The 18562-nt window shown below is 50.8% G+C and overlaps 2 protein-coding genes across 5 annotated transcripts in view; one reads left to right on the top strand and one right to left on the bottom strand.

Moving 5' to 3' along the window:
- LOC116534556 (nuclear envelope pore membrane protein POM 121C) overlaps nt 1–15552 on the top strand; it is a 27182-nt gene extending 11630 nt beyond the window's left edge. The window contains exons 6-13 of the mRNA XM_032254986.1: nt 5860–5951; nt 6613–6686; nt 7123–7247; nt 7700–7802; nt 8103–8279; nt 9143–10825; nt 12869–12991; nt 13374–15552. Of these exons, the coding sequence (XP_032110877.1) occupies nt 5860–5951; nt 6613–6686; nt 7123–7247; nt 7700–7802; nt 8103–8279; nt 9143–10825; nt 12869–12991; nt 13374–13471 (2475 nt within the window). The 3' untranslated portion in view covers nt 13472–15552. The remainder of the gene's footprint in view (nt 1–5859; nt 5952–6612; nt 6687–7122; nt 7248–7699; nt 7803–8102; nt 8280–9142; nt 10826–12868; nt 12992–13373) is intronic.
- Nucleotides 15543–18562, bottom strand: part of NSUN5 (NOP2/Sun RNA methyltransferase 5) — a 5779-nt gene continuing 2759 nt past the window's right edge. Inside the window, exons 5-10 of one of the 4 annotated variants that reach the window (XM_032254989.1) lie at nt 17506–17644; nt 17295–17410; nt 16485–16663; nt 16122–16332; nt 15909–16049; nt 15543–15836 (exon numbers count right to left, since the gene is read on the bottom strand). In XM_032254989.1, the coding sequence (XP_032110880.1) occupies nt 15761–15836; nt 15909–16049; nt 16122–16332; nt 16485–16663; nt 17295–17410; nt 17506–17644 (862 nt within the window). In that variant the 3' untranslated portion in view covers nt 15543–15760. Of the gene's footprint in view, nt 16050–16121; nt 16333–16484; nt 16664–17294; nt 17411–17505; nt 17645–18562 lie in introns of all 4 variants that reach the window. The other 3 variants (XR_004261776.1, XR_004261777.1, XM_032254991.1) reach the window with 3 other exon arrangements.

Below are 18562 nucleotides of genomic sequence, written 5' to 3'. Positions count from 1 at the left end.
CACCGTATTGGCTCACTGCAACCTCTGCCTCCTGGGTTCAAGTGATTCTCATGCCTCAGCCTCCCAAGTAGCTGGGATTACAGATGTGTGCCACAACACTCAGTTAATTTTTTCTATTTTTAATAGAAATGGGGTTTTACCATGTTGGCCAGGCTGGCCTCAAATTTCCGGCCTTAAGTGATGCCCTTGCCTTGGCCTCCCAAAATACTGGGAGGACAGGCATAAGCCACTGCGCCCAGCTGCTAAGCAGTGTGTTGTTTTTTTTTTTTTTAAACAAATTGCAGAACTTTTTAATTTAAAATAACAGGAAAGAATAATGCCAAGCAAATATAACAGTAGAAGTATCAATAAATGCAAATTTAGCAGTTATATGAAGCAAAACTACTTAACTAAGGACACCTACAAAGCCCTATGTATATGTTGGGAGAACTCAAATTTCATTGCAATGTTATAACACAATGTTACCTAAGGATGTGCCGATTGTCAGCAAGGATTTATATACTTCAAGTAATAATTTCTATAAGGTTCCAACCATTTAAAAAAATATGAAATGCGTCACAAACTTGTATGTCATTGTCACGTAGGGGCCATGTTAATCTCTCTATTGTTGAACCATTTTTTAGCATGTTTAAAACAAATCTGAAAGCCTTTTTTAAATTGATGTTTGGCTACAGCAGATATTACCTGGAAGTACAGATTTCTTTTTATTTTTTGAGACAGGGTCTTGGTGTCACCCAGGCTGGGGTGCAGTGGTGTGATCACAGCTCACTACAGCCTTCACCTCCTGGCCCAAGCGATTCTCCTACCTCAGCCTCCCAAGCAGCCGGCACCACAAGTGTGCACCACCACACCTGGCCGGTTTTTTTTATGTTTTGTAGAGATGAGGGTCTCACCATGTTGCCTAGGCTGGTCTTGAACTAATGAGCTCAAGTGATCCCCCTCCCTCGGCCTCCAAAAGTGCTAGCATTACAGATGGATCACTAGTCACTATGCCCAGCCGAGGTATAGTATTTAAAGAGAGGTTGTAATTTCTATCAGGCATAAACGCCATTCCACTAAGGCAGGTTTTCAGCCAGTACAGCATTGTGTCACATTGGGAAAAAGATTATTTTAACATAAGCAGCAACATTTTAGAGATAAAATTGCCCAAAGCAGTGTTCAGAATAGCATGCATCATATGCTACCTTGCATTTAAAAAGGGAAAAAGAGGGCCAGGCGTGGTGGCTCACATCTTTAATCCCAGCACTTTGGAAGGCCGAGGTGGGCAGATCACAAGGATGGATACCATCCTGGCCAACATGGCAAAATCCCGTCTCTACTAAAAATACTAAAATGAGCTGGGCATGGTGGCACATGCCTGTAGTCCCAGCTACTTGGGAGGCTGAGGCAGGAGAATCGATTGAACTCAGGAGGCAGAGGTTGCAGTGAGCTGAGACTGCACCACTGCACTCCAGCGTGGCAAAGGAGCGAGAGACTCTGTCTCCAAAAAAAAAAAAGGTGGGGGGGAATATGTGCTTCAACTTGCATTTATATATGCTTGAAGTGTATTTTGAGAGAGAAAAAGATGAAGTGGTCTAAGTTTTGCTTTCCCCGCTTGAGGATATTAATGAATCTGCTTTGAGAATAAGACTTCATGCCTATGAGACCCTCCTTATGTCTTAGCCTGTAGACCTAGACACAAGAATGAAATGGTGATAATTCACATCTACACTGAACTTAGAGATTTCCATTAGAAATATTGCCTTCATTTGTTGAGATTTAATTTGGAAATACTTTTGATTGTAAATATTCAAAACAATAATGGTTGCCCATGGGGAGGGAACTAAGCGCTTGGAGGGCCAGGAGAGGGAGGGAGGATTACCACTACACATCCTTTTCCACTCTGGTATTTAAACCATGTAAATGTAGTAACTGTTTTAAAATGAATATGTAAATAAAGTTAACAGATTATATATGAAGATCTAGATTTCCATTTTCTCTTGAAAAGCTGCAAAATCTGGTATCAAAGGTACCCTAGTGCTGAATGGTAGCTGATATCAAATATACTGAGCAGTACCAATATCAGTCTGGTAGTCCTTGAGCGTGTTGCAATCACACATCTCCAGTCCCTTTGGGGTTCAGAGACAGTAAACACTCACAGGGAGGCCACATCTCAGAGTTACCAGTGTTCTCAGGTCAGACACTTTTTTGTCAAGAAGGGAAATGCTCTCCATTATTGGCATTGTGTCTTCTGTTACAGCATTGAACACGTATAGAGTAGGCTTGTCTTCTTCCCTCTGCTAAGCAGTGTGTTAAAGGGGGTGTTTTAGTTTACATTCTTACCAGCAGTATATGAGATTTTTGTTTATGTTGTTCCATATCCTCACCAACACTTGGTATTGCCAGTCTCTTTAGCCATTCCGGTAAGTGTGAAGTAATATTTCATTGTGGTTTTAGTGTGCATTTCCCTGATTACTAATGAGCTAGAAGTACCAACTTTTTATTGGCTATTTGTACAGCCTCTTTTGTGAGATGCCTGTTCAGATTTCTTGGCTCTTTTCTATTAAGTTGTCTTTTTCTTAGAGAGTTGAATACGCTTTTTATATATTGTAGATCCGAGCTCTCTGTCATGTATGTGTTGCAACAAAAAAGTGTCTTGCCATTCTAATTCCTTGTCGTTAGCATACTTTGTGTAGTATTTAGGGAATCTTTGCCTGCCTAACTTAAGGTTATGATAATTTTCTTCTATGCTACCTTCTAGAAGCTTTATTATTTTATTAATACTTTTCATATGTAAATCCATCATCCACCTGAAATTGATTTTTGTGTACGGTGTGAGGTTAGGATCAAAATTAGTTGTGGTGGTGGTGGTGTTGTTTTACTGTAGAAATACCCATTTCTCCCAGTAACATTTATTGAAAGGACCATCCTTATTTCTCTGCAGCACCGCCTTTGTCTAATTTAAGTGTCCATATATATGTGAGTCCATTTCTATACTGTTTTGTTCCATCAGTCTATTTTTCTACCTACCCTTGTGCCAGTCTTTGTTTTACCCCTACCCTGATATTTTAAGTCTTGACAGAGTCAGTCATCCCACTCTCTCATTTCTCTTCAGGACTGTCTTGGATCTTGGCCTGTTGCATTTTCATATAATTTTTAGATCAACTTGTCAATTTCCACAAAAAAAAAAAAAATTTGAAATATTGATTGGGATTGCCTTTAATCTACTGATGACTTTGGATGGAAGTGACATTGTTATAATATTGACCTTGTTTACTTCTAACCTAATCTATGAACATGGAATGTCATTCATATATTTAACTTTTGAGACAAGGTCTTGCTCTGTGGCCCAGGCTGGAGTACCGTGGCATGATCATAGCTCACGACTGCCTCGAATTCCCAGGCTCAAGTGATCCTCCTGCCTTAGCCTCTTGAGTAGCTGAGACTACAGGCATGTATCACCATACCCAGCTAATTTTTACTTTTTTATTTATTTTTATTTTTGTGGAATTTTTCCCCTTCCAACCCAGCTAATTTTTAAAAAAACTTTTAGTAGAGACAGCGTGTCACTATGTTGCCTAGGCAGGTCTCAGACTCAGCTCAAACAGTCTTTCCACCTTGGCCGTCCTAAGTGCTGGGATTATAGGCATGAGCCACCATGTCTGGCCTCCTCCTTTTATTTACATCATCTCTAATTCTGCTCTGTAGAGGTGTTACTTCTCTTTTATTAGAATTATTCCTAGGTATATGGTTTGGTTTTGTTTTTGAGATGGAGTCTCACTCCATCACCCAGACTAGAGTGCAGTGACACAGTATTGACTCACTGCAACTTCCACCTCCCAGGTCCAAGTGATTCCCCTGCCTTAGCCTCTCAGGTAGCTGGGATTACAGGCATGCGCCACCATACCTGGCTAATTTTTGTATTTTTAGTGGAGACACGGTTTCACCCTATTGGCCAGGCTGGTCTCAAACTCCTGACCTCAAGTGATCCACCTGCCTTGGCCTCCCAAAGTGCTGGAATTATAGTCATGAATCACCGCGCTCGGCCATCTATGTACTTTTACTGAACTGGCCCTAGGTTACTTATGTACTGGCCCTAAGTTATTTATGTACAGCCCTAGGTTAACGACAGACAGGGTCTTGCCATGTTGCCCAGGCTGGTCTGAAACTCCTGGGCCCAAGCACTTCTGCCTCGGCCTCCCAAAGTGGTAGGATTACAGGCATGAGCCACCACACTCGGCCATCTGTGTAGTTTCGAAGTTCCACCCGTGACTGATGAGAGCCATGTGAGAACCAGTGAGCTAGTGTCAGGGATCTGAAGTGATTGAAAATGCCACTCATGTATTCAGTCCTTGGATCACTTTGATGAGGTTTTGTATTCTACTCTTTGCCATCCCTGTAGTCCCATGTTTTTTAAACCACTGGGCTCTGGCCTTTCTTGCTGCTTGAGCATAACTTCAGCTATGATTGCCGAGAGCAGTTTTCTCAACCTCCCCCCAGGCCCGGCTTCCTGATGGTGCCCTCACGGAACTGTTCTGCTGCATACCACTTGTCTGAAGCTTCCTTTTCTCCATTTTCAAACTCTGTTTGAGCACTGTTGACTTCCTGTTTGTACTTCTGTGATGGTAGCTGGTACAGGGTGACAAATCACTAGCAGCTTTTCAAGTAGGAAGGACGGTCTGAGGTGACAGCTTAGTGGCTTTGTCATTAGGCTCAGCACTTATGGGACTATTTGTAGTGTCCGCTCTATGCCAGCTACTTTGCTGCCGGTCTCTGGAGGGCACAGAGATGAAAACACCATCTTTGCTGTCAAGAACTCACCTGGAAGAAGAGGCCCATGTTTGGATGATCATCACATGATGATAAATGCCATAATTGTTGCAAAAGTCATAAATGTTACAACAGCATTTTTTTTTTTTTTTTTTTTTTTTTTTTTTTTTGAGACGGAGTTTCGCTCTTGTTACCCAGGCTGGAGTGCAATGGCGCGATCTCGGCTCACCGCAACCTCCGCCTCCTGGGTTCAGGCAATTCTCCTGCCTCAGCCTCCTGAGTAGCTGGGATTACAGGCACGCGCCACCATGCCCAGCTAATTTTTTGTAGTTTTAGTAGAGACGGGGTTTCACCATGTTGACCAGGATGGTCTCGATCTCTTGACCTCGTGATCCACCCGCCTTGGCCTCCCAAAGTACTGGGATTACAGGCTTGAGCCACCGCGCCCGGCCACAACAGCATATTTTAAAAATGAACTTAGTAAATTAAAGTTGAAAATTTAATGGAAGCAAGACTAAATTAGTTGACTGGGCTATCTTCTTCAGTTTACTTCCATCCTTTCCATAGACAGTCTAGAGTGAGTTTGAATGTGTCCTGGCTCATCATTACCGAGTCTGCCTTTCCAGTTAACCTATGCAAAAAATGCGCCCGTTTCTTCTACCTTTACTAACATTCCATTACTTTTTTTGCTTTCAAGTAATACTGGCAATTGACTTTCTTTTCAGGGGTCTTTCTTCACAAAGAAATTTTTTTTTTTTTTTTTTTTTTGAGACAGGGTCTTACTCTGTTCACCCAGGCTGGAGTGCAGTGGAGCGATCACAGCTCACTGCAGCCTCCTGAGTCGTTAGGACCTCAGGTGCAAACTACCACACCCAACTGATTTTTCAATTTTTTTGTAGAGATGGGGGTCTCCCTATGTTAACCAGGCTGGTCTCAAACTCCTGGGCTCAAGCAATCCTCCAACCTTGGCCTTCCAAAGTGCTGAGATTACAGGCATGACTAACCATTTAACCGTAAAAACTATTTTCTGAGTCACGTAAAAAGGGACTTTGTCGTGAAGGTCAGATGCCGAGTTATCAGCGGGCTCAGTCACATTCTCTTGATTTTCAGCTCTGGAAGAGAAGTGGTCCTAGTTCATCACCCTTCTCTAGCCCAGCCTCGTCCCGCTCCCAGACACCGGAGAGGCCAGCAAAGAAAATCAGGTACTCGGCATTCTCCTGCAGTTTTCATTTGCTGCGTGGGCAGATGGGGGTGAGGAAGGTGGGAAAGGAACCTGGCTCTTAGCCTTTGTGCTACTGTGACTTGGAGAATCAAAGAAACTAAGCCCTGGGAGAGGGACAGTCAGCACCCACCTGAACTGCCGTCAGCCTGCAGTCTCACGTACTGACTCTAGTGGCCTCTGCCTGTCACCTCCCACTCCAGCCTGAGGGATCGGTGCAAGCACAGGCCACGCACAATAGACAGCGGAGAGTCAAGTTGGCGGCATTCGCCTTCAGGTTCTTGACTCCAGCTGACTGGGTGCTTGCAGTTGGCTGGACCACCATTCCCTCAGGGATCAGATCTGTGTCTTCAACTCCCAGGGACTTGGGAGGTTGTAAGTAAGGTTTTGAAGATTGTTGGTTTGTGCTTTTTTTTTTTTTTTTTTTTAAAGACAAAAGCTATCTCCATGGCCTCCATGAACCAGCCTCCCTCCCTTCATTCTGCTGGAATTTCATTTTGACTTTTTTTATCCTGACATACTGAGATCTTAAATTATGGTTGTTTTAAACATTGGCCACTTGGTAGTTAAGAGGGTGTGAGAAATTATTCAATACTTCGGCCAAAAAGTCTTTCTAGACTAAATTGTTTCTTTTCTCCTGACAGAGAAGAGGAGGTGTGTCAACATTCCAGTTCTTCAACCCCACTGGCAACAGACAAGGAGTCCCAGGGAGAAAGGGGTAGGTTGCTGAGCCAGGAGGAGGCGCTGCACTGCTGGAGGTGGAGGTGTTTGTGGAGGATGTAGAGATTAATATTAAAAACGTGTCTTGAGCATTGCTAGGTCTAGGGCATGGGAGATAGAGAGAGAGAAATTTCCTCTCCCTCAGAGGTGGATAGTCTGATGAGGGAGAACAGTTGCAGACAGGGCTTTCACGACTGGATAGAGGTAAGCTGAGCTGGAGTCACCTGTGGGTGATCCCGGTAATTACTGTGCAGTAAGCAGTAGGCATGCACGCCTTAATCTTGCAAATACCATCCAAGCAACCAAACCACAGAAGATGGAATCTTGTCAGGGATGTCCAGTGAAAACTCAGTGTTAAGTTGGAAGTGGATAGACAAAACCATCCAATTCTGGAAGAGGGAAGGAAGCAAACAAGTCTAGATTTCTTTCTTTAGTTGCAGATACAACCCCATGGAAGAAACAAAACTCATGGAATTCTCCGTCTACACCTGGCAGCTCTGGGCAGCGTAAGCGGAAAATTCAGCTGCTGCCTTCTCGGCGAGGAGAACAGCTGACCTTGGTATGGTCTTGTCCATCTACTCCTGCCTCCCCGACTTAGCTCTCCTAAGTCTTAGGAATGCTAAGGACAAGTTTCTTCCAGCTTTTTCTAATTTGTTTTTGTTTTTTGGTTTTTGGTTTTTTTTTTGAGACAGCGTCACTCTGTTGCCCAGGCTGGAGTGCAGTGGTTTGATCTTGGCTCACAGCAACCTCCGCCTCCCAGGTTCAAGCGATTCTCCTGCCTCAGCCTCCCAAGTAGCTGGGATTACAGGTGCACACCATGAAGCCCGGCTAATTTTTTGTATTTTTAGTAGAGATGGGATTTCACTATGTTGGCCAGGCCGGCCTCAGACTCCTGACCTCAAGTGATCCACCCACCTCAGCCTCCCAAAATGCTGAGATTACAGGCATGAGCCACCACACCCAGCCTTCCTGTTTTTTCTGATTGACCTGACGACTTTTTCTTTTTGGTAGCCTCCACCTCCCCAGCTTGGCTATTCGATCACTGCCGAGGACCTAGACTTAGAGAAGAAGGCTTCATTACAGTGGTTCAACGAGGCCTTGGAGGATAAGACCGGTAAGGAGGACAGGCCACCGCACACTCAAGAGGTGGCAGGTGTTTGTTTTCTTTGGTTTTATTTTGGTGTTTAAAAAAATTAAGTTTCTCTGGGAAAATCCAGAGTAGGGTTCCATGTTTTCTTTTGGTCTTTCTCCCCTGAGAAATCCATGTTGATCTTCATGGGAACTGGACAGCAGGGAGCACTGCGATTGAGGGAGGCATTCCTCCATGAGCCGTGCCGAGACCCTGCTCTCAAACAGGCATCTGGAAAGAAGTCCCAGACAAGCCAGGACTGCTTCACCTTTCTTTCTTTTTCAGTTGCTGCCTCGAACTCTGTCACTGAGACCCCACCTACCACTCAGCCTTCATTTACCTTTACCCTGCCTGCTGCTGCACCTGCCCCCTCCCCCACCTCCCTCCCGGCCCCAAGCACCAACCCACTGTTAGACAGCTTGAAGAAGATGCAGAGTCCCCCGAGCCTGCCGCCCTGCCCAGGTGAGCTGGAGAGGGGCCTGTGGATCCAGCCTGTGACACCATCAGCCTTCTCAGTAGCATCCCCTGCTTGGGTTGGAGTAAAGGCGTCGCGCCTGTCAGTCACTGGAGATTGCTCTGCAGGCCTAGTGCACCCTGACCCACCACACCAGAGTGGGACCACGTTTAACAGCACAGGAGCCTGCATCAGGGAGCGTTAGGGAAGGGCTGCTGCAGCACTCAGGATCTGAAGCCTGTCCCGTGGCTACTCTGAGCCTCGCCTTCATCATCTGTCAGAAGAGAATGACCTTCCCAGGCACGGCACCTTGGCAGTGTGAATGTGGTGATGTGGTCAGGATGTCTGTGCCTGTTAGAACCACAGGTCCAGAGCAGCACTGCTTCCTTTTCCCTCCAGCACTTCAGGGCTGCTGGTTGTTCCCGGCCCAGGCCTACATGGCACTGGGCTTACACACCTCTTTGTCAGATGGTAGCCTGGGGCTCGTACTCACCCTCCCTGCTCAAGGGCAGAGACTTGCCCATTCACAGTTGCGTGCTCTTAGCAGCGGGCAGGTGAGCTTCATAGGCAAATAAAGTAGATCCAGATTGGTATGTGAACTTCAGAGTTGAGACAATTGGGTTGTCTTAGTCTCTACACGTCAGATCCCCATTTAGGCCCCATTTTATCCCTGTCCGTCTGTCTGATGATCTGTGAGGTAGACATGAACACTTCCTTGATTTAGCATACAAGCCTGTAGTGCAGACTTAGCTGAGTTTATTGACTGACTCTTGGATCCCAGGCTCTGTGGTAGGCATGGGGAGGACGCTGAAATACTGAATACCATCACCTTCCAGGTATTTATTCCAAATTCACTTTTTCTTTTCTTCAGAATCTGCTGGAGCAGCAACCACTGAGGCCCCCTCGCCTCCAAAGACGCCCAGCCTCCTGCCACCACTGGGCTTCTCACAGTCAGGGCCACCAGGGTCCCTCCCCGGCCCCTCCTCAGACTCCAAACCTCCCACTCCTTTGCTGGGGCTGATGCCTGCTTCATCCCCAGTACCAGCTACTGACACCAAGTCACCTCCAACCCTTCAGGCAGAGACGGCTGCCAAACCCCAAGCCACATCTGCCCCATCCCCCGCCCCCAAACAAAGCTTCCTGTTTGGAACCCAGAGCACCTCACTTTCCAGTCCTGCTGCCCCTGCCGAGTCCTCAGCATCTCCCATGTTCAAGCCCATTTTCATGGCCCCACCCAAGAGTGAGAAGGAAGGCCCCACACCGCCTGGCCCTTCGGTCCCAGCCACAGCGCCTTCCAGCTCCTCCCTCCCTGCAACCACCAGCACCACAGCCCCGACCTTCCAGCCCATCTTTAGCAGCATGGGGCCGCCTGCATCTGTGCCCTTGCCCGCTCCCTTCTTCAAGCAGACAACTCCCGCCACTGCTCCCGCCACAACTGCCCCACTTTTCACCGGCCTGGCCACCACCACCTCTGCTGTGGCTCCCATCACCACAGCCAGTCCATCCGCAGACTCTGCTTCCAAGCCTGCGTTTGGCTTTGGTGTAAACAATGTGAGCAGCAGCGTGAGCACCACGACCAGCACCGCCACTGCCACCTCACAGCCTTTCCTCTTCGGGGCACCCCCGGCCTCTGCTGCCAGCTTCACCCCAGCCATGGGCTCCATATTCCAGTTTGGCAAGCCGCCTGCCCTGCCCACCACCACCACAGTCACCACCTTCACCCAGTCCCTGCCCACTGCCACGCCGGCCACCAGCAGCGGCAGCTTTAGTGGTTTCGGCAGTAGCCTCAGCACCTCCGCCCCAGCCACCAGCAGCCAGCCCACTCTGACATTCAGTAACACGAGCACCTCCACATTCAACATTCCTTTTGGCTCAAGCACCAAGTCCCCGCTCCCATCATATCCAGGAGCCAACCCCCAGCCCGCATTTGGGGCCACTGAGGGGCAGCCACCGGGAGCCGCCAAGCCAGCCCTTGCCCCCAGCTTTGGCAGCTCTTTCACTTTTGGGAACTCTGCAGCCCCGGCCCCGGCCCCAGCTGCTGTACCCACACCTGCACCTGCGTCCACGATCACGATCGTGCCTGCACACGTGCCCACACCCCTCCAACCTGCCTTTGGCAGTGCCACACAGTCGGCGTTTGGGTTGAAAGCCGCGGCTTCAGCCTTTGGCGCCCCCACCAGCTCACAGCCCGCCTTTGGCGGCACCACTGCTATCTTCTTCGGTGCAGCCACCAGCTCTGGCTTTGGAGCCACCACCCAGACCGCCAGCAGCGGGAGCAGCAGCTCAGTGTTCGGCAGCACGACACCATCACCCTTCACATTTGGGGGTTCAGCGGCCCCCGCTTCCAGCGGGGGCTTTGGGATCAATGTGGCCACCCCCGGCTCCAGCGCCACCTCTGGAGCATTCAGCTTCGGAGCAGGACAGAGTGGGACCACAGCCACCCCCACCCCCTTCGCGGGGGGCTTAGGTCAAAATGCCCTGGGCACTGGCAGCCAGAGCACACCATTTGCCTTCAACGTGGGCAGCACGCCTGAGAGCAAACCTGTGTTTGGAGGTAAGGAGAGGCATGGGCTTGGGCTGAAGGCCAGACTTCAGAGAGCTGTACCTGCACAGCCTGCCTTCTTAGGGACCTGCTGCTATGGCAGTGAAGAGACAGGTATTGAATATAGAGCTGAATGAAATGCCCGCTCACAACACGTTTTGGTAAAATATGTAATGAGTGACTGGAGGAGCTGTTGTGGATGTAGCTGGTCATTGAAGGCTTTTCTGAGTAATTAACAATGTAAGCTGAAGGTTGGGTGTAGTGTGGCTCACACCTGTAATCCCAATACTTTGGGAGGCCAAGGAAGGTGGTTCACTTGAGGCCAGGAGTTCAAGACCAGCCTGGGCAAATTGGTGAAACCCTGTCTCTACTAGAAAGACCAAAACATGGGGCGCAGTGGTAACTGCCTATAATCCCAGCTACTTGGGAGGCTGAGGCACAAGAATGGTTTCAACCCGGGAAGTGGTTGCAGTGAGCCAAGATTGTGTCACTGTACTCCAGCCTGGGTGACAGCAAGACTGTCTCAAAACAGCTGAGTACAAGGGTGGGCAGAGCATGAGTGAGGATGCCTTTCCAGCACAGGATGGCACATGTGAAGGTCCAGACGCAGAAACATGTTTGGTGTGTTCAAGAGCAGAGGAAAAGGCAAGCGTGGCTGGAGGGTGGAGGTGGAGGCAGTGGTGTGGAAGGAGGCCAAGAGGTGAGGGTTGTTTGTGGCTGGGGCTCAGTGTTCGGCACTTAAGTATTCAGAAAAACCACTGCAGAGTAAGTAGAAGGATGCCGTGATGGCGCCTCCCACTGGAAGATGGACATAGACCCCCATGGCTTCTGTTTTCTTTGTGAAATAGAGACGATCTGGGAGAGGGCTGGGGCAAAGTGTGAGAGAAGGGCCTTTGGAAAGAGTTATTTGGGACAGTGGGGGAAACGTTATTAAAAAGATCCAATGCTTTCTAGGCAGTCTGTGGGCTGGACAGTTGTGACTGTCAAGTTCAGGTGAGGCCAGTCAGCATGGTGTGTTTCCCAGCGACACTTGGGTGTTGGGGTGTAGACCTGACGTGAGTGGACAGCTGGTGCCACCCGGCCATAGGGACCCCAGCAAGTGCAGCAGGAGGGGCAGTGGGCCAGTGCCCCGATGTGGCTCGGGGTGCAGGAGCGGAGAGCGGGTGAAGTCAGCTGCAGGAGGGGTGCAGTGCTGGCAGGAGATTTGGGAGCCGAGATCTGTGGTTATGGTGTGACCGCAGGGGTGGGGGAGAGGAGCTCATGGGGGTGGCAAGGTTGAGGGGCCGAGGATTGTCAGCCTCACAAGGCGAAGTCACCATGAGGGTTACGAGGAGGAAGCCAGTGAGCCATGGGTCCTCTGTGAATCAGGAATTGACCTGGCAATTGACAGGTGACGTGAGGACATGGCGGCTTATGATAAAGTGATGATCTGAACTTCGGTTATGGCATTTAGGGAAGGGAGAAAAACAGTATGGAAGCAGCATGGGAGCACAGGGAGCCTCCCCTTCCCCAGGCTGGAGGCCAGGCCCTGAGAGCAGCCTTCCCTGCAGAGGAGCTGCTGGAGGGCATCAGCCAGGCAGCCAGAGTCAGTCAGGGCAAGGCTGGGGAAGGGGAGTCGTGACAACTGTGGGCACCAGGGGGCACCACAGAAGATGAGGGGATGGGACAGTGGCTGGGGCCGGGGGCCGGGGGGGGGGGGTGCGGGAGGCCGGAACGGAGGTGGCTAACCTGGGTATGCTGGAGGCAGGGGCCTGGAGTACTCCCCTCTGCAGCAGGGGTCAGGAGGCCCAGGAAGCGGCTACAGGGCAGGGTTGTTTTTTCTCTGCCATGGCATGGCCATTAGCTGGTGGGAGAAGCAGGCTGAACTGGGGCACCAGGCATGAAGACTTGGTTGTCTGGCTTAGTTGCTGATGGAGGAGTGGGCCAGGAGCAGTAGGGCCAAGGGTCCTATGAGGAAGTCCTTTGCGGAGCCCAGGCTGTTGCTCCGCTCCTTGCCTGCCTCCGCCCTCTGCTCACTGGCCAGGTCTCTGCAGCTCTCTGCTGTCTTCATTCCAGGCACCGCCACTCCCACCTTTGGTCAGAACACCACTGCGCCTGGAGTGGGCACATCGGGCAGCAGCCTCTCCTTTGGGGCGTCCTCAACACCCGCCCAAGCCTTTGTTGGCATTGGACCGTTCGGTAAGCAAGCCACCCTGTGGCCCCCTGTAGTCCTGTGGCCCTGTGATCTGTGCCTGTCTGAGGAGGGGTTGGGTGGGGTGGCAGGCTTCCGGCCCTCTGAGACCTTGTGAAGATCAGGTTCAGCACAGGAAAGACGTTAGGGTTAGGAGTCCGCCACCGCTCAGGGATGGGAGTTGGATGGCAGAGATCAGAGACAAGCTGTCTGGGCGGAAGTTCTCCATCTTATGGGAAGCCAGGTAAAAATGGATTCATGGGCCTGGCTCTGAGGCACTCTGGCAGTTTGCATTTCAGTGTTTCTCGCCCAGCCTTCCAGAGGTTCGGGCACTCAGACCCAGAGTCTCATGTAGCAGCTGCCCTGATGAGGTCTTGTTGAATTTTCCAGGAGCGGCGACCCCTTCATTTTCCATTGGTGCGGGATCCAAGACCCCAGGGGCTCGACAGCGGCTGCAGGCCCGAAGGCAGCACACCCGCAAAAAATAGCCTTTGTCTCCTGGCCCCATTTCCCCTCCCTGTCCCTAAGTCTGGACCTTGGCACCTGCTAGGAAGAGCCTTTGACCCTTCGAGTTCCATACAGCAAACCTACCCCAGATGTCTGGCTTCAGACACCAGGGGGTAGTGGCAGCCCTGGGGCCCTTTCCCTTCTGGAGGAAGCACGAACGAGCCTCAGGGATAGGGAAGCAGGACGCCGCAGGTCCAAAGCCCATGACCTTTACTTGAACAGTTCCACTGGGGATGCTGGAGAACTCAAGAAACACCTGTATATAGCGTCTGCTGCCCTGACTCCCGCTTAGCACGCCCTTAGGCAGGCGCCCCTTCCACCTTTCCCCGAGAGCCGTCGTCGTTGGAGGGTGCAGGGTTCAGCCCGCCTGGATTGCTGTTGTGCACCTGATGGGATTCGGGAAATGGGTTGTCCCTAAAGCTTTACCTTGCTTGGCTTGGCTGTGAGAAGTGGTTCTCCTCCTCTGGTCCCTTCCGGGGACTCCTACTTCCCCATTTCTTGCTGCTGTGTCCCTCACCGGTTTCCTGCAGGATTGATTCCTTTTTAAATGCCCTTGAATCTAGCTTTGCCTTGGAGACCCCAGTGGGTGCTGCTCCTGCCTTTTCCTCCTGCCAAGTCTGAATCAATGTTTAATCTCCAACCCTCTGCCAGTTTGGCCCCTCAAAGCTTGGTGGCTCGACTGTTAGCCTGGCAGAGCCAGGGGTGAGATACCTCGCTCCAAGAGGAAGAAGCTCTTGGAGCAGGCAGGATGCCCACCGCTGCTTCAGCTGCCTCCTCTCCCAGCCACCCTTTGGCCTCATCAGGCCCTCGTCTGCCTCTCCGGGATTGTATGTTTCAAGACTTGTCCTGTGTTCGTTTGTCTGACGCTCTGTGTATTGCTCTTTGAATCGAGTTTGGAGGAAGAATTGAGTTGTATGAGTGGCGGCATGTTGGTAGTGCCGGACTTACTGTTTCAAGTTTTCTGGAGCCTCGCTAATTGAGTGTGGAAAGTAGCACCACTTTATGGCTACAAGTGCTGACTCCCGAATTTTCCAATGGTGTTTTGACTTTAAGGGCTGGCAGCCCAGGAGGATGGGGCCAGGGAAAAGCAAAGACCTCTTCCCTCTGCAGTTTGTTTCTGTCCCACTTATGACCTCATTGGAGGCTACACCACCCAGAGTATGTGTTAGAAAACCGAAATTAGTGAACCAGATTTTAAAAACCCTATTTTTCCTAAGCAGGGCCCTCTGCAGCCCATCCTTACCTTCCTTTATTCTGAAACCACATACCCTGGGCCCAAGAGCCTTGCTGCCACGCCCGACCTCTTTGGGAGAAGTATGAATGTGTGTGTCTAAATTAAAAGAAAAAAATATTTAAACATTTTTTAACAAAAATTTATTTTTATATTTAAGCTAAATTGCCTTTTAAATTCCTTCAAGCTTGGTTCATTGAGGTGGTTAAGTATAAATGCTATTGACTAGGAATTAGCTGTATAGTTAAGTTATGCCTGTGTGAAGAAGAGGCTCAGATGCTGTCCCAGGCAGCTTTCTGAGGGACTTGAGCCCCTTCTGGCCACGTTATATAAACTGTAATTCTTATTTTATAAATAATGTGATGTAGATGTAACCGGTGGCCCCTCCCCGTGGTGACTGAGGGTGAGTGTTCGGTGGCAGGGACGCTCCTGCCAGCCCTCAGAACAGCTGTGATCCTTGTTCATACCTGGCTGTGTGTGCAGCTGAGGGGGGAGCGAACCTTAAGCCCAAATACCTGTTAGGACTAGAGGGTCGGGGTGGGCCCAGGCCTAGAAATCAAGCTTCCACCTGCACCTTACATAAGGTAGACCCTCTAGTTTCAGTACCTGAGCTAGTTTACCTCAGTTCCACAGGCAGGACAGCCAGTCCGGGAACCCCGAGCGTGAATGTGGATGTGTACAGTATGTACACTGGACAGGAGTGGGAGGCTGGAACTTTCCTTACAGATAAAGACTTCATTCCTGTTGAGTCTAGCTGGAATTTTTAGTATGAATGTGAGATTTTTCTCCTGCTTATGTCACTAAGAATAAAAACTGTGATCTATCATAGAACACGCTCTGCGTTTTATTTTTGTGGGCAACACTTTTCTCGCTAGCAAGAACACAGCCCAAGGAAGGGACCCAGTAGCCTATCTGCTGCCTGCGGTGAGGCCCAGGGCCCTCCATGGAGAGGACAGGCGTCTTCCTTTCCCACCAGGAAGGAGGCAGCCCGGAGCCCCTGCTATGTGCCAGGCAGCGTGTAAGCACCAGCTGTGGCTTGTCACCGTCTTTTCTTTCTCTTTGGGGCTGGGCCGGGTGTGCATTCTGGCGCCGATGCTTCAACCTGTGAGGCTGAGCTAGAGGAGAAGTGTCGTGTGAGATGTGCCAGGGTCAGCCTGTGTCTCCCAAGCACGCTCCTGCCCACTCACCTCGGTGCCTCAGCCCGTTCAATTACAGCAACGAAGAAGCCACCACTGAGTGTGGTCTCTGGGGAGGCCCGTAGGCAGTGCTCCGCACCTGGGAACCTGCTCAGGCCTCGGTGGGGCCAGGTAGGCAGGACAGGAGCTAGCCTGCAAGAGAAACAGGTGCGGGGTAAGAGAGCCACTCACCACTGCCCCACGACCCTGGCACACGCCCATTACCTGAAGGCGCCCGGGTTCTGCTGCAGGGCGTCTCGCACCACATCTTCATTCTCCTCCTGGCAAAGGGAGCACGTAGAGTAGACGAGCCGCTGCAGGGAGGGGAAAGTGAGCGCGTGGCACAAGGCTCGCTGCTGGAACCCTGCCAGCGCATGCAGGCGCGCCGGGCAAGGTGTGCGTGCACCAGGCTCCTCCAGCTGTCTGCTCAGCATACCTAAGGAAAAGCGCACCTCAGTCCTGAAATCCCGAGAATTTTTGTCCCAGGGTCCCAAGCCCATTAAAGCGTCAGAACTAACACCAAAACTACTCCAGTTCTAGGCGGCTGTGGACCTGTGAGTCCCTCGGCCACACCTTCTCCCATCTCACCCGAGCCACTGCAGGAAGGATCCAGCAGGATGTAGCGGACCTGACTGTAGCGCGGATCTGAAGGGGAGACCGCCAGGAAGTCCTCCTCAGCCAGCTCACAGCAGGAGACGCCGGCCCGGGCCAGCAGAGTAGCCATGGACGCCAGCCGCTTGGCATCCAGGTCAAAGGCAAAGACCTTCCTAGGGAGAGAGCAGAGCAGGAGTCAGCTGAGAACGTGTGGAGCAGCTACGGGGCTGCATGCTAAGTCAGGACACACAATATTGAAATGGCCTATATCTGTTTTTTTGAACTAGAGTCTCGCACTGTCGCCCAGGCTGGAGTGCAGTGGCGCAATATCCACTCACTGCAACCTCCGCCTCCTGGGTTCAAGCGATTCTCCTGCCTCAGCCTCCTGAGTAGCTGGGACTACAGGCGCCTGCCACCACGCCCGGCTAATTTTTTGTACTTTTAGTAGAGACGGGGTTTCACCATGTTGGCCAGGCTGATCTCGAACTCCTGACATCAGTTGATCTGCCTGGTTCGGCCTCCCAAAGTGCTGGGATTACAGGCATGAGCCACCGTGCCCAGCAAAAATGGCCAACATTTAAAGGGTCCAGGGTCAGAGGTAACTGGCTTGGGGTCTCTGCCCTGAGGGCTAAGGGATCCACATCTCACCTGCAGTGGGGGAAGCTTAGCTTGGGGCGACCATGAGCTGCTTTGGTGCAGCAGGAAATAGTTAAGCAAAAGCCACCCTTTCGGCCTTCATGACCCGCTGAAAGGGTAGAGGATCAAGCCCCACGCCCTCCTCCCTCTCCTGACCATGGCACTCACCCTTGGTTCTTCAGAAGAGCAGCCAAGTGACTGGTCTTATTGCCCGGGGCAGCACATGCATCAATGACGTGGGAGCCTGGCGGAGGGTCCAGCAGCATGGCTGGGAGACAGCTGGCCTGGTGAGCAGAGCACCGGGGCCAGGTGAAGAGACCCCAGGCTGACCCCTTCCCGAGCGCACATATTCTTCCCTTTTCCATTCCTCTTACCCTACCCTGTCCTGCAGAATGAGGTGCCCAGCCCGGTACAGTGGGTGTTCATGTAGATCTGTCTGGGCAGGAAACACCAGCAACTCCGGCACCAAAGGGTCCAGGAGAAAATGCTTCCCCTTGAGGGCTCGGAGGTCGTCAACGCTGCCAGGGAAGAGGAACCATTCATTCATCATTTCCCCAATTTCGCCCTGCCAGGCCCCATTTTAACAGTTCATTCATGCAACAAATGTTCACTACAGCTACGGAAAAACAAACAGGATGAAGGGCAGTGGAATCTGCAGTTGAGGGAATGGGTTCTCAAGCCAGAATGACTAGGCTCAGGAGCCCCCTCTACTGTTTACCAGCAGTGGGTGCCTGGACAAGTGATTGAATCACAAGCCCGCCGGGCACTCCTGCAAACTAGTAGGTGCGACAATTCAGTGATGTAATATATCCAAGATACTTACTTGGCGCAAATTAACAAATATTAGCTATTCCTGTTTAAGTATAACCTTGGAGAAAGGTTACTTTCCAGGGGGGTGAAGGGACGCAGGGAGGTGAGAGCTGAGCCCATTCTTGATGGATGAGGAGTTGAGTCACGTGAGGCGCGTAGGTTGAAATTACATTCACTATAACTTGGCAAAGGAGTACTGCCCACTCTACCCGACCCATGCAGAAATGGGCCTAGAGAGCCACATGTCTCAGTCCAGAAATCTATCAAAGTGGCTGAGCTGGAATTCAAACGCAAACAACTGTTCTGTGCTATTCCACCCTGGTATCCAAGCAACATGGCAGAGACAGAAGGAAGAGGGTCTTACAAAGAGTGGAGGAAAGGGAGAGGGGCAGAGGCTGCTTCTCAGAGCCACCAAAGGACAAAGCAGGAGCCAGGTGTGAGCCCAGTGGAGGAGGCCTGAGGGCAGGGACCAGCCACTGTTGCTGGCACACGAGGACGGCAGATGGGCCTGGAGAGGACGCAGGAGGGACGGCACGCTGGAGCTGAGAAAGCACTCAGCAGGGGAGTGACAGCATCAGAGCTGTATGTAGAGCTTTTTTTTTTTTTTTTTTTTTTTTTTTTTTTTT

This window comes from Sapajus apella, unplaced genomic scaffold (assembly GCF_009761245.1).
Source record: "Sapajus apella isolate SASKATOON/1434 unplaced genomic scaffold, GSC_monkey_1.0 scaffold88, whole genome shotgun sequence".
NCBI classification, from domain to species: Eukaryota; Metazoa; Chordata; class Mammalia; order Primates; family Cebidae; genus Sapajus; species Sapajus apella.
Note: the sequence above shows the minus strand (reverse complement) of the source record. Positions and strands in the feature narration are given on the sequence as shown.